The sequence below is a fragment of the Onychomys torridus genome, chromosome 7 (assembly GCF_903995425.1).
Source record: "Onychomys torridus chromosome 7, mOncTor1.1, whole genome shotgun sequence".
NCBI lineage: Eukaryota > Metazoa > Chordata > Mammalia > Rodentia > Cricetidae > Onychomys > Onychomys torridus.
In genome coordinates this window covers 73,191,699-73,205,866 of record NC_050449.1, presented here as the reverse complement: position 1 = coordinate 73,205,866, position 14,168 = coordinate 73,191,699, and the positions used below count along the sequence as shown (strand labels likewise).

Below are 14,168 nucleotides of genomic sequence, written 5' to 3'. Positions count from 1 at the left end.
ACATTTACTCTCTGCATCGGTGAGTTGTGAGTTTCTGTGTTAACCACCATCCACTGTGTGAAGAAACTTCTCTGATTAACTGCACTAGTCTGTAGGTATAAAAACATGAATTTGAGGACGGCTTGATTTTGTGTCCTTTAGCAGAATACTAGTAGTAGGTTACCTCAGGGCCTATGAGCTCCTCAACTGTGGCTTTTGACCAAATTTACATTTTGGCTGAGAAGGTTAACATCTTAGAGATCTGACTGTTTCGTCATGTACATTTTTCAACTGGCCATTTTCATGCCCATTCCCGAGTCTGTCCTTTGCTGTCACCTTTGCTCCAGATCTCAGCTTCCGAGGGGCTGGACCAGCAGGCATGGTTCATACTGATTCCCTCCTATAGCTTCTTCAGAGTAGAGCTTGCTCTGTCCTCTTTAGTTATAGTACAGCTGGTTGTTTTCACAGATTTATTGAAATTGACTATCTTCCTGTCTTACCTGTTTGGAGCTTAAACTCTTAAGATTTTATGGCAGCATTACTTTTTTTCCTACTTGGTATACTTGTGTGAGTTTTAACACCATGATAGAGTACCAAACATGTCCACTATGCCCAATAACTCTTGTGAACCATCTCCTCCTCATTCCCTTTCCCCTGGAAACCACTAATATGTTCTGTATCTAGGCGGTCTGTCTTCTGCAATATTATAAACAATATTATAAATAGTATTCAGTATTTTGAACTATTTATTTTACTTAGGATATTTTGAGATTGATCTAGGGTGATGTGTCTGTCAGTTTTTCTTGTGCCCTTTTACTTTAGTCTTGTTTTATTGCAGTAGGAGCCAAGAGGGAGTAACTTGAGGTCAGTACACCATCTTTGCTGTCTTGGTAATGAAGACAATTAGCTCACTCTTACATCTTTTTCAAACCTAACATGCCACTTTGTTTCAAGCACCAGAAATGCAGAAATATAGTTTTACAAAGTTTATGTCAAATTATATTTGAGCTTCTCCATCTCTCCAGTTGAGAATTAGTACTCTATAATAATTCCTGGATTATGTTTCCTTTCCTTTATACTCAAGTTTGTAAAACAGTAGTTTGCTTTTTCATTTTCAAGTCAGCCCTTCATATCAAAATGGCACTGCATTCTCTTCACTGTCATCTGTCTGAAAGCTTCAGTAGAGTCTAAAAGTGGATTCATAGGCTGTTGAGCACTTACCAGACATATCTGTAGATTGCTTCATTTCCTAGACCATTTGTAAAATTGGGGTTTCATTACCTACTTGACATTTTGTTTTGAGAAGTGATGGATGGAAAGTATGTAGAAAAATGATAACAAATTAGATACACTGTCCAGTTTTGTGTCAACTTGACCCAAGTTAGAGTCATTTGGGAAGAGAGCATCAGTTGAGGAATTGCTCCTACCAGACTGGATTGTGGGACATTTTCTTAGTGATTGATGTGGGGATGGCCCAGCCCATGTGAGTGGTTCCATTCCTGGGTAGGTGGTCTTGGGAGTATATAAGAAAATAAACTGAGCAAGTCATGAGGAGCAAGCCAGTAAGCAGCACTCCTCTATGTCCTCTGCATCAGCTCATGTCTTCAGGTTCCTGCACTGTTTGAGTTCCTACCCTGGCTTCCTTCAGTGATGGACTACAATGTGAAAATGTAAGCTGACATAAACTCCTCTCCAAACTGCTTTTGGCATGGAGTTTTGTATCAATAGAAACTCTTAAGACACAAATTGGTACCAGGTAGTGGGGCTATTCCTATAATAGACTTGAGCGTGCTTTCGGGGAGGATTGTGAGGGGACTTTGGAAGTTTGGGCTAGGAAAACGGTTGAGTGCTGAGAGCTTAGTGGAGGGTTGTATGTCAGCTCGGAAGTAGAGTGATGCAGACAAGACCTGTGGGCCGCAGGGGCCAAGGCTCCATCTCATTCTGGCAGCCAACTCACTAATGTGCAGGAGTCTCCCAGGGGTACTGATCTTGAAGACATAAAAGGGTCATGGAGAGGCTGAGGCTTGGCATTGGGAGAGGCCATTGGTGAATGTGTAGCTTGAGTGTCGTCCTAGAATCTCTAGGACTGATGGAGTTATGGGCAGAAATTTAGGTGTAGTGCCATGTGACAAGGCCAGAGTCGCTGAAAAGAGCACAGGTGAAGCTACTGATAAAGGTGCAACTCAATTGCAGTGGAGACCCCAATATTTTGGAGATGTGACTATAATGGGATGACCACCAAGGACAGCATCGTCCATGAAGTGAAGCTGCTTGGGCTTGTGCCTCCTAGGAGACAATGTACGTGTTAGGTATGACAGAGCCAGAGAGATGTCACTGCCAAGCCCTTTGGAGCCCAGAAGATCATGAAGGAATCCCAGAATTAAATTAATCTGTTAATAACACAACTAGTAATCATTACATTAACGTTTATATTGTTGGACTTCGGTTTTGTTTTTATTTGTGAGGGTGGAATTCTCTCATGGAATAAGAAAGTATTTTGATTTTAATTTTACAGGAGTCCAGCAGTTGAGATACTTTGAACTTTAAAGAGACTGGAGTTTTAGAAAGTTTTGAATATTTTAAAGAGACTTTGGACTTTTAAATTTTAAAGACTGTAGGACTTTTTAATGTTGGAATGTTTTAAGTCCCATGTGGTGGTGCATGCCTTTCATCCCAGCACTTGGGAGGTAGAGGAAGGAGGATCTCTGTGAGTTTGAGGTTGGCCTGGTCTACAACTCGAGTTCTAGGACAGCCAGGGCTGTTAAACAGAGAAACCCTGTCTTGGAAAACACACACACACGTTGGAATGTTTTATATTGTGATGTTGATATTGCTGTGAGATTTGGGGAATGAACAAGAAAGGAAAGGTTATGGCCTAATGGTGATGTGTTTGTATGTCAAGCTGACAAGGGTTCAACATGACACAAACTAGAGTCATTTGGGAAGAGAGAACTCAATTGAGGAAATGCTCCCACTAGATTGGACTGTGGGTAAATAAGTCTGTGGGACATTTTTTAAAATTAGTGATTAGTGTGAAATTAACTCACATCTTGTGAGTGGTGCCACTCCTGGGTAGGTCGTCCTAGGAGTATATAAGAAAGTAAATGAGCAAGTCATGAGGAGCAAGCCAGTAAGCAGCAGTCCTTTGTGGTTTCTGCATCAGATCCTGCCTCCAAGTTTAGCCTTGAGTTTCTGACTTCACTTCCTTCAGTAATGAACTGTGATGTGGAAGTGTGAGCAAAGTAAACCCTTTCCTTTCCAAGTTGCCTTTGATCATGGTGTTTCATCACAGCAATAGAAACCATAAATAGGTAACCAATGAATTGTTCCCATTCATTTCTGTCATGCCAAACAAATTTACCTTTATCTTGATACTTTCTATAGGCATGTTCCTTACCTTTTTATCCTTAGCATCTGGCTTGTGGATAACTCCTAATTTTCTCCCTACGTATTTTCCTTAGTTTTCTTTGTATATACTAGTTATGCTCACCACATAAAATATTGGGAGTTTTAGAGATTGTTTTCTGGACTCTTACACATACTTCTGGAATAAAAGAAGCACTTTTATGTCTTATTTATTGTAGACAGTGTCTTTCTTTGTAGCCCTGGATGACCTTGAACTTTACTTGTAGCCCAGGCTGCGCTCAGAATCCTAGAACTCTACCTGCCCTGCCTCTTGAGTGTTAGGATTAAGATGTATACTACCGGGTTTGGAGATTTAGCTCAGTGGTAGAGCGCCTGCCTAGCTCCAAAAACAGCTCCAAAAACAACAACAACAACAACGACAAAGAAAGATGTATACTACCATGCCTGGCCGTCTAGTAAATTACCATTTTTCACTACCATCTTTACAATGGATCTTGATGTATATTCATTGATACCTCTCCTGAGCTCTAGGTTATTTACTTTCTCTTGAAAAATAATTAATATTGAATTAATCTGTTAATAAAATAACTAGTAATCATTCCATATAAACTTGGATTTCTTTTTGTTGCTGTTTGGGGTGGAATGGATACTGGACTACATACACGCCCTGCCCAAGGAGTTTCTCTTATATTACTCTCCATAGACTGCTGGATAAACTGACTCTACTATGAATTAATCTAGAAACCCAAGCTTTTCAGCTACTTAATCCAAATAAATCACAAACTGCTCACTTTTCAAGGCTGTGGGCAGAAGTTTCCTGCCTATCTGTTCCCAAATACCCAGCAGCTGCTTCCCAAATAATTGATTTGGAGACTTAATGTTACTTATAAATGCTTATCTGGTATCTCAGGCTTATTCCTACCTAGCTCTTACACTTAAATTCACCCATAATTCTTATCTATGTTTAGCCACGTGGCTTGGTACCTTTTCTCAGTGCAGCATTGTCATCTTGCTTTCTCTGTGCCTGGCAACTCCTGACTCCACCTTTCCTCTTCCTAGAACTCTCCTAGTCTGGTTGCCCCGCCAATATTTCCTGCCTATCTACTGGCCAATCATTTCTTTTTCTTTTTCCTTTTTTTTTTTTTTTCAGAGCTGAGGACTGAACCCAGGGCCTTGTGCTTGCTAGGCAAGCGCTCCACCACTGAGCTAAATCCCCAACCCCAGCCAATCATTTTATTAAACCAATTTGAGTGACAAATCTTTACAGTGTACAAGAGCATTATCCCACAGTATAAGACACTTGTTTTTAATGAGCTGTTGTATGTGTCTACTCATCTTTGTCCTGTTGCTCCTGTTGCTGAACTTCAGCCTTCCTTCTTTTTTGTGTTATTACAAAACCTTCTGACTCTTTGGCCCTAGTAACTTGGGTCCTCTCCAGCCTTTGATTATAACTAGTATTATCTTAAAATGGAATTTGTATTCTAAGCCTACACTCCTTAAAGCTTCAAATGGCTCCCAGGCACCTTCAAAAGTACTTAAATTAGTCATGGCAACCAACCTTCTGCCATGAACAATTTTGTCTTTTTGCCAAACCACACTATTTATCTGTTCCCATCCCTCTGCCTGTGTATGTTCTGCTATCAGCCAAGAGTTTTCTTGTTGATCTGTTGATTTCAACAGTAATAGCTAAAGAAGTATCAACATAGAAACCACAACCACAAGGATTTGATTGAGAAAAATTAAGAAATGGGATCTATCATCAATCCAGCTGTGATAGACAATAAAGTAATAGTAGAAGTAGTGACACCAGACATTCTAGTTTCTCGGACAGGCAGGCAGGCCCCTTAACTAAATTTGGACTCACATATAAAATTAATACAACTAGCAACTTCAAAATTTTGAACCTGGAGTTAAATGTCATGTAAGCATTACTCAAAAGGGCCATTCTGTAATATGAAAGAACAAGAACAAAACAACAAACTAAACAACCTCAAACTGATGTTTTGGAAAGGAGCCCATTTTGAAAGTTAACTTAGGGATCATTGGATAGATCCAGAGACCTAGAAATGAGTTTCTAGCATATTTAGGACAAACTTAATAGTTTGATAGACCAAGGCAAATTTCAGCCACATTTTTCTCTTTTTGTTTTTTGAGACAGGATTTCTCTGTGTAGCCCTGGCTGGCCTCCAACTCAGAGATCTGCCTGCCCCTGCCTCCTGAGTGCTGGGATAAAAAGCGTGTGCCACCACTGCCTGGCTTCAGCCACATTTTTCTATCCAAATAGTGACAGTTAAGACTGTAGGAGCAAGGAGCTACTGAACAACCCTGGGGCTGGCAAAGCTGTGGGAAGAGGCCAACAAATGTTAGTTGGTTTTCGTTTGTTCTTGCTTTCAGTGAATTTTTTGTTAGAGGGACCAGGGTACTATTTGCCAAACAAATATTGAGCATTTTAAAATTCCATCACCCTGGATGCTGGGAGACAATAATGACAGAAGAGAGAGATGCAAACAAGTTAAGGCTTTGCAGAAATCCAAGTGAGAGATGCTGCTGGCCTAGCCTGCAGTGGCGGTGCTGCCCGTCACAAACGGTCAGATTAGACTGTGAAGTTGCACCTATGGAATTGACGGTAGAGTGTGGTAGTAAAATGTTTGGGGAAAATTGCAGAGGAGAAGGTTTAAGAATAAAAAAATAAGGGGTTGGGGATTTAACTCAGTGGTAGAGCACTTGCCGAGCAAGCGCAAGGCCCTGGGTTCGGTCCTCAGCTCTGAAAAATAAAATAAAATAAAAATAAAGAGAAAGTATAAGTTAATTTAGGATCTTCATCAGACATCTGAAGGATGTCTTGAGTTTAAAGGAAATGTCAGTTCGCATTTAGGAAAGGTAGGATACTTCAAATTTTGGTGTTGAAAGGACGAGGAGTCAAGCGAAAACTAAGAGGTGCAGTGTCAATAGGACAGGAGAGCCGTGTAGGAAGCCTCACTAAAAGCCCCTCGTTTCAAATTCAGGTTGCCCTTTTTCCTTGATGGTTTACTTCCAAATAAAAATGTACTCTAAGGGAATGAGCAGCTGTGCTGTTGCTGATAATGTAGAAGCTTGTCTAAAACGGGATTTAAAAATATTAGGACAAGAAAGGGCACACAAGTTTAAAGAAGTCTGTTTCTATTCTGGAGAAGAGAATGGGATAGTAAACACTGTTGTTTTGTATGTGTGCTTTCCTTTTTAAAATGGAATGTGTTTGTAGACCCAGTAAAGAGAAAATTGTACTGTCCTAAGTGACAAGGCTATAAGGATCTGTATCTACAGCAGGTCCTTTTAATGTGAACTCTTGGCTCTTCTTGGACAGTTGGTATTCCTAGGTCTGTCATACAGTATGCATTCATTGTTGGTTAGTGGGTCTACCTTTAATAGTACTAGGGGAATGGTAAGTATAGTCTATCTTGGGGAAGTTTATAGCCTGTGGTGAAAGAAAACAGCACAAACTAATGAATCCCAATTACAGAAAATAAATGTAGACAACTCCCCACACCCCAACTATTGGCTTATATGGTAATTATGCTCAAAGATTTGGTTACATTGAATAATTCAGAGCTGGTAGAAAATAAGTCCGTTGTGATGGGTGTTTATACACTTGGTAAGGAAGGAAAATTAAACTTTGTTAGGTAATTTGGACAAATTAACAGAGTAGATAAAAGGACAGGTATTGGCACAAGACACCCCAAGACCAAGTTACAGCACAAAGGAGATTTATTTGCCCCAAAAGAACAAAGAGCAGGGAATAAGAGAAAAAGACAGGAGACAGAGGAAGAAGGGGAAAGGAACGGGAGAAGAAGGGGATATTTGTCCCAGAAGATAGGAGACAAATGAGGGCCATAATATGCAAATGGAAGTTTATAAAGCTAAGAGGGGGAACATGTTAGGATGAGGTGTTTAATTTTGATTGGGCATGTTAAATGAGGTGAGCCCTAAGGGGGCTTTTGATTTCTGGACTTCAATACTTTGATAGCTGGACCTTGGTAGTCAGCCTCAGGAAGTCACCAAATAAGGGTATAGACCTAGTGGCTAGCTTTAAGAATGTAATCTAGCCAGGTGGTGGTGCATGCCTTTAATCCCAGCATTCAGGAGGCCAAAGTGGGAAGATCTCTGTGAGATGAGACCAGCCTGGTCAACAAAGCGAGTTCCAGGCCTGTTATACAGAGAAACCCTGTCTCAAAAAATTAAAACTAAATAATTAATTAATCCAACAGTTTTTAGCAAGGAAGAGGGAAGGGGAGAAGGGGAAGGCCTGCCAGAAGCCATGTTTGCCATATTTGGGCCTGCTGGCCCCTTCAGTGGGTTATTAAGAAAACAAACAAAGAAAGAACCTTTAGGATTTGAAGGAATTAAACATTGTCAGTTTTCATTCAGTTACAATTGTTGAACCCATTTATCAGCTTTTACCTGAAACGGCAATGAGATCATTTCCAAATTTACAAAAGGGTGGAAAGACATTTGTTGTAATGCGGGCAGATTGTTTTTACTTGTACATACGTGAGGGTGAGCAGAGAATAAAGGCAGTTGTAAGGAGGAATAATTAAGCAAGACTGATGCAAAACGTTGACAGCCTAGCTGTAAAAAAAGCGCATGTCATAACTCCAGTCATAGAGTGTAGTTCCGGCTGATGTGAGAAAGCAAGACGCAGCTGCTATTTGTGTTGAACCTCAATTAAAAAATATCTCCCCTCTTTCAGCATTTTCCCGGGTTCATAATGAAGCCAGCCAGTTCCACAGTCTGGGAACACAGGAAGCGCTTCCAGCAAGTGGAGTTTAGCGCAAGAAAGTGCTAGATACCTGTGGATACCAACACTGCTTTTCCCAGTATGTTCTCAGCACAAAGACTAACGCTCCCCACTTTCATCTGTGGAAAACAAACTCCCAAACTGGACTATCCGTGTTGAGGAGCTTTTGTGTATTTAAGCCTGCACGATGTAGCTTTGACATCCATTGTTCTTCCATTCTGTAAACAGCGGCTCAAAGGCCTTCTCAAAAGACAAGCTAATTTCCGGAAAGTCTGGTCTCCTACTGACTTCAACACAGAGCGAAGTGCTTCAAACATCACGCCTCTCCGATCGCAGACGGCATTTCTTGCTTCTAGCCCTAGTTCTGGGCCCGGCTGCCGGCCCGGGAGCGCTGAGACAGGTAGTATAGATGGGCCGGAACACCGGGGCCGGGAGGAGGGGTTGCTAGAGCGGCTGTTCTCAGCGGCCGCTCTGGCTCAGTGTCCTTTCTCTATGGTCTGTTGCGCGAGCCCCGCCTCCTCCAGGAACGAGCGCTTATTCTGGACGCACGCGCAGAGCCAGGAGGGAGTTCCGTTTCCGGCCTGGTTTCCGGTTTTTGGCGTTCAGTAGTTGCGGTTGGTGGGCAGCAACTGAGCCAAGATGTTGCGGAATCTGCTGGTAGGTGGCTTTTGGGGGTCGGCTGGTGCTGGGGTGTCGGGGCGGCGGATCAGGGACCCCCGACAGAAAGCTGTACTGGAAGTGGAGCAGAAGACAGATGCGGGAGTCACCTTGGCCGCGTCCTTTCCTCCTGACCTTTCCGATTACTCTCCCCTGGTTGTTGCCGGGTAGACATGGAGGGAAGGGCATGATCAGACTTGCTTCCCTAGTCACTACCGTTAACTGGTGGCTATTGATAAGATTGTAGCTCTGATGTAGGCTCCAGTGGGTGGGTGGGAGGGATTTTTGACACCTGGAAACACTATGAGGAAAGGTGGCGTTTTGTCATTTTGTTTTGTATCATAGTGAAAGGATATAAATTTACGTGGTTCTTATCTGCATCAGAAGTAAGCTAAAGAACTAAATTATTCAATTTATTGGTTGGGATTTAATGGGTATTCACGGCTGAAGTGTAATGGTGTTTCTGAATTGCCTTTTAACACCTCTGAGCTTCTGAAGTATTTTTCCAGAATTTGAAAAGATGTGATTTGATTCTCTTTTGTAATTATTTAACAGTTTTAATAACTTATCAGTACCATTTAGAAAGTGGTATTGATAAGTTATTAAAGTGCATGTTTACTGATTCAAATATGTGTGCATTATATGTCTTTAAGCAAAACTTACACCCCATTACAATTTTCTTAGATGTAGGAGTGTAACTGGTAGGGTGCTTGCCTAGCATGTGCCCGCCTCTGCAAAGTAGTTTTGAGTAAGAGTCTTTCTGGTAGCCAAAAAAAAAAAAAAAAAAAAACCTTGCTGGTTTATTTTTTCAGTCAAGTAATAAATAGATTTTTTTTTTTTTTTTTTTTTTTTGGTTTTTCGAGACAGGGTTTCTCTGTGTATAGCTTTGCGCCTTTCCTGGAACTCGCTTTGGAGACCAGGCTGACCTTGAACTCACAGAGATCCTTCTGGCTCTGCCTCCCCAGTGCTGGGATTAAAGGTGTGTGCCACCACTGTCTGGCCAATATAAATAATTTTTTTTTGAAATATTAGATAGAAGGATTTACAGTGCAGAGATAAACAGAAAATAAAGGATAGCCTTGAGAGGGCCTGGAACCTTTTCCAATGGGCCATAAATAGATTTTTAACATAGGTGAATACTAAATGAAAATGTTTGAATGTAGTCTATTTTTTTTCTTCTGTATATCATTGTGCTTTGTTCAACAAAAATAAAATACTACTGATTGACTTCAGGTACAGGTTATATAGGTGATGGCTTCTGGGGACTGCATATTATAGTGTGAAGCACAGAGCAGAGGACATACAACATCTGGAAAGCCTGGGTGTTAGTTCTGGACTTTCATTACTGACAAGTTTAAAGCTCAGTTTCCTTTCATAATGTGAAGGATTGGAAATTGCCTTCAGAGGTTTCTTTAGGCTCTAAGTCTTGTTTACTGGATGCGGATTTACTGTTTCAGGCCCTCCGTCAGATTGCCCAGAGGACCATCAGCACTACTTCACGAAGGCATTTTGAAAACAAAGTTCCAGAGAAACAAAAGCTGTTTCAGGTACTAAAATATTTGAGGTGATCATTACTTGTAATAAAGCCGAAGGGAGTAAATCCAGAGGTCTGCTTCTTAGAGCCTCTTTTGTATTAGCTTGAACATATGGGACTCTCTTGGAAACTATTTCCTGTATCCTAGAAGTGCCTGGGGAGGCAGGAAAAATGCATAGGTCAAGGAATTTGTGTGTGCCTGTTGGGGGTAGGGGAGGATTTATGATGAGTTGGCATTCTTTGGGAAATAATTGCATAGGAGTAGGAAAATAAGGCTCAGAAACAAAATATATAGTGTAGAAACTCAGTAGCTGTTTTATGATAGCATACCTGCAGGGAAGAGTATAGTTAATAGTCTTAGGTGGGGAAGATTTCTAAGGAAACTTCGAAAGACCTGAGGATAGAAATCAAGGCCTAAAAATAGACAGTTTATTCATGTAAAGAGAAGGAATGGATGAGCAGTTTTTCAAAATATAATTATATCACTGATATTAAAAAAAAAACCAAAAAACTACAGGTCTGTAAGAAATGCAAATTAAGTTCACCACAATTGTTCAGTCAAGGAACATGCCTGTGGAATGTGGCAGGCATTGTGCTCTTGACTGTTAACCTTCTATTTAGCTCCCTTTGCCCTAAACACATTGGGAAACTGTAGAGGTTTGGACTCTGCCTTTTAATGGAGCCAGAACATGACTTCTGGAGATCTAGGTAGAGGACCACTGCTGGCCCCTATCTGCTGGTAGCGCAGAAGTATTGCTGTGTGGTGGTTCCTTCAAAGCCATGAAGGCTGCCAACACTGTTTTTCCAGCCCCTTTCTGGACACAGACTTATACACCAGCTTGGCCATATGACTATCACCAAGAAATGGTCGTAACCTTGTCATTGTCTTCTCTGTTTTATAGATTTAAGGCTACATTACCCTGACTAACTTTTTTGTTGTTGTTGTTGTTGTTGTTTTGTGGGTTTTTTTTTTTTTTTTGTTCCAAGGCAGGGTTTCTCTCTGTAGTTTTGGTGCCTTTTCTGGATCTCACTTTGTAGACCAGGCTGGCCTCGAACTCACAGAGATCCGTCTGGCTCTGCCCCCTAAGTGCTGGGATTAAAGGTGTGCACCACCACCACCTGGCTTTAACTGTTCTTAGAAGTGAAGAACTGTAGCTTCTTTGTCAGCTCTTAGAACCAAGTCTTCTTAAAGAAAACAGATAATGAATGGCAACCCTACTCCTGCAATCTAAATAGAAAGATTTAAAGTAGATTATGTTTGCCAGGTATGGGAGAAAGATAGTACCATTCACAGGATTTTCATACAAGATAAGCAGTAGTATATTAGAGACAGAAGTTTAGCTGGTAGTTGAAATATTATAAACTAATCACATACCCTGTCATCTAAGAAGCCCTCTTTAAGACACTTTAGAATACATGCATATGTATAAGCAAATAGATAAAAGATTTTAAGGACCTCAACCTAGAATTAAAGGATTGGCTGGTTCAGTTAAGACATTTTTCAGAATATTACATAGCCATTGAAAAGAGACTTAAATGGACTGAAAAACTGTTTTTGAAAATAGTGTATAACATTACATAGCATAATGCCATTTTGTATATTGAGTACATATAACTTAGAAGAATTGATAAATATAAGCATTATAAATGGTAATGTATACCATACTATTAATGGTTGGTATGTCTTGGGGAAAGGCCCAGTGGAATAGAGTATTTAACCTTTAAGTAATAAGATTGTGAATAATTTTTGTTTTATTGTGATTTATAATTTTTTCCTAAGTAAAATTTTAAGTAGTAAAAGTATTAGGTATGTTTCATAAAAATAAAATTCTTAAGTGGATATAAAAGATGCTGGACTAGTGTTACAAGCCAAAGCCCCTTACCCCCTTTTATAAGGGAAGAAAAAGTCTTCCTGATGATCAACAGGTTGTTATATTTATGTTGTGGGATTCAAGGAGTGTATTTTCCTGCTTTGAAGTTTGTATAGTCCTCAAGAAGAACTCACTAGGTTTCACATTAGCTTGAAAAGGATGCTGTGTTTTACTATTTGTCATTTCAAAGTAATAGGGAAAGCATAAAAATTGTAAGCCTCTGAAATCATTTAAATTCTGGGGGTGTCAGTAGCTGTTGGATTTTATATGAGTAATTAATATTCCGACTCTTAACTGGAAACAAGTGACGTGTATTAATGCCTTTTTTTTTTTTTTTTTTTTGACCCAGGAGGACAATGGGGTCCCAGTGCATCTGAAGGGCGGAGTATCTGATGCCCTCCTCTACAGACTCACGATGGGTCTGACAGTTGGTGGTAAGACATTGTTTGAGTATTTACAGGACAAGGGCAGCAGCAGCAGCTTCCTTGCTTTTGCTGGGGCAGTGTTTATTGCAGGCAGTCTGTCTGTATGCTGTCTCACTGCACCTCAGAGAAGCAGTTAAGAGGGCAGTTAGAATATACTGCCCAAGAACATTATAACCATCAGAAGAGGTCTGACTTGGCAGGTTTGTGGGTAATCTGATAGAGGTAGCTTTCTGTGTGTGTTACTAGTAGTTCTCAAACAGGGCCCCCCAAAACATTCACACTACCCTATCTCCAGTATGAGGGGCTTTAAAAATGTTTGCATTCATTATGTTGAAGGATATTGTGACATACCTACCCCTTAAACATAGAAATGAAGTAACTATGAAACTAGATTAATTTTTTTAAAATTTCAACATCTATCAAAATACTTTTATGTTTGATTAAGGGTTGTGTATGTGTATGTGTTCTCACTAGCAATCAACCCAGGAGCTTCAGCACTAGAAGGAAACACCCTACCTCTGAGCTGTATGCCCAGCCATTAAGCTTGTCTTAACATCAATTTTACCCTTAACATTTGGGCTGAAATACTAAGTGTATGTACTGAAATCTCAGAATCCCTACTAAGCTTTCGTGTGTTTCTCAGGAACAGCGTATGCCATCTATATGTTAGTTATGGCTGCATTTCCCAAGAAGCAGAACTGATGTCATCATCCCAGTCTTCACATGGTTCAGTTTCATTCAGCACTCGATGGACCAGGAATCTGATGAGTAACTGAGCTCTTCTTTGGGGATCAATATTTATTGATGTGTACTAACTGCCACCAATAAAGCAGTCTTTACCATGCTTTGTCTCCTTTTCACTTGAGAATAAATGACTGGTAATACAGTTTTGGGTCAGCACTTACAAATCTTAGATAAGGAACAAAATTTTTTTTAAAAGTCTGTAAATTTGTGTAAAACACTATTATTGTGACATTATGTAGGAAAATTTACTTTCAGTAGCTACGAATTAGTAGATGGTCTTCAACATCATTTGAGCTTGACCCTTGAAAGAATATTGCTTTGTTGTCTACCCACTTCCATATATTTGCAGGGTAAAGTGCTGGGCACTGCTTGAGTAGTGGAGGTGGGTCCTGATTGTTCTTTTTCTGTGCTGAAATGTTGGGTGTATTCTGTCTTAGAATTAGGGTTTACTAAGCTTCTGATTACTTTTTCTACATTCAGAATGGGATTTTATGATTTTATTCTAATCCCTAGCATAAGCATAAAAACTTTATAAACTTATAAAAGTTATGGGGCCTATAGGGAGCCAAACTTTCTTTTTTTCCTTCTACAGGGTGTACCTTAGCAGTCTCTAAAAATAACCTGTGCCAGAATTAAGAGAGATCTACGAGTAAGGTTTTTTGTTTTTGTTTTTTATAGCTTAAATTTCTAAACAAAAAATATTTGGAAAACTTGAACCATTTGAAATAACCAAATTAGTCTTTGGTATAAAAACATGGAGAATTGTGGTATAAATTTTTCTCAAATGGTTACTAATTACCAATATTTTAGCCTTAGGT

The 14,168-nt window shown here is 40.0% G+C and overlaps 1 protein-coding gene across 1 annotated transcript; it reads left to right on the top strand.

The window, feature by feature from the left end:
• The first annotated feature begins 8,660 nt into the window (after positions 1-8,660).
• Positions 8,661-13,450, top strand: LOC118587153 (cytochrome c oxidase subunit 7A2, mitochondrial). Its single transcript, XM_036192885.1, has 4 exons — positions 8,661-8,776; positions 10,234-10,323; positions 12,531-12,615; positions 13,250-13,450. The coding sequence occupies exons 1-4, from the start codon at positions 8,759-8,761 to the stop codon at positions 13,306-13,308; spliced, it is 252 nt and encodes an 83-aa protein (XP_036048778.1). The 5' UTR covers positions 8,661-8,758; the 3' UTR covers positions 13,309-13,450.
• The last annotated feature ends 718 nt before the right edge of the window (positions 13,451-14,168 follow it).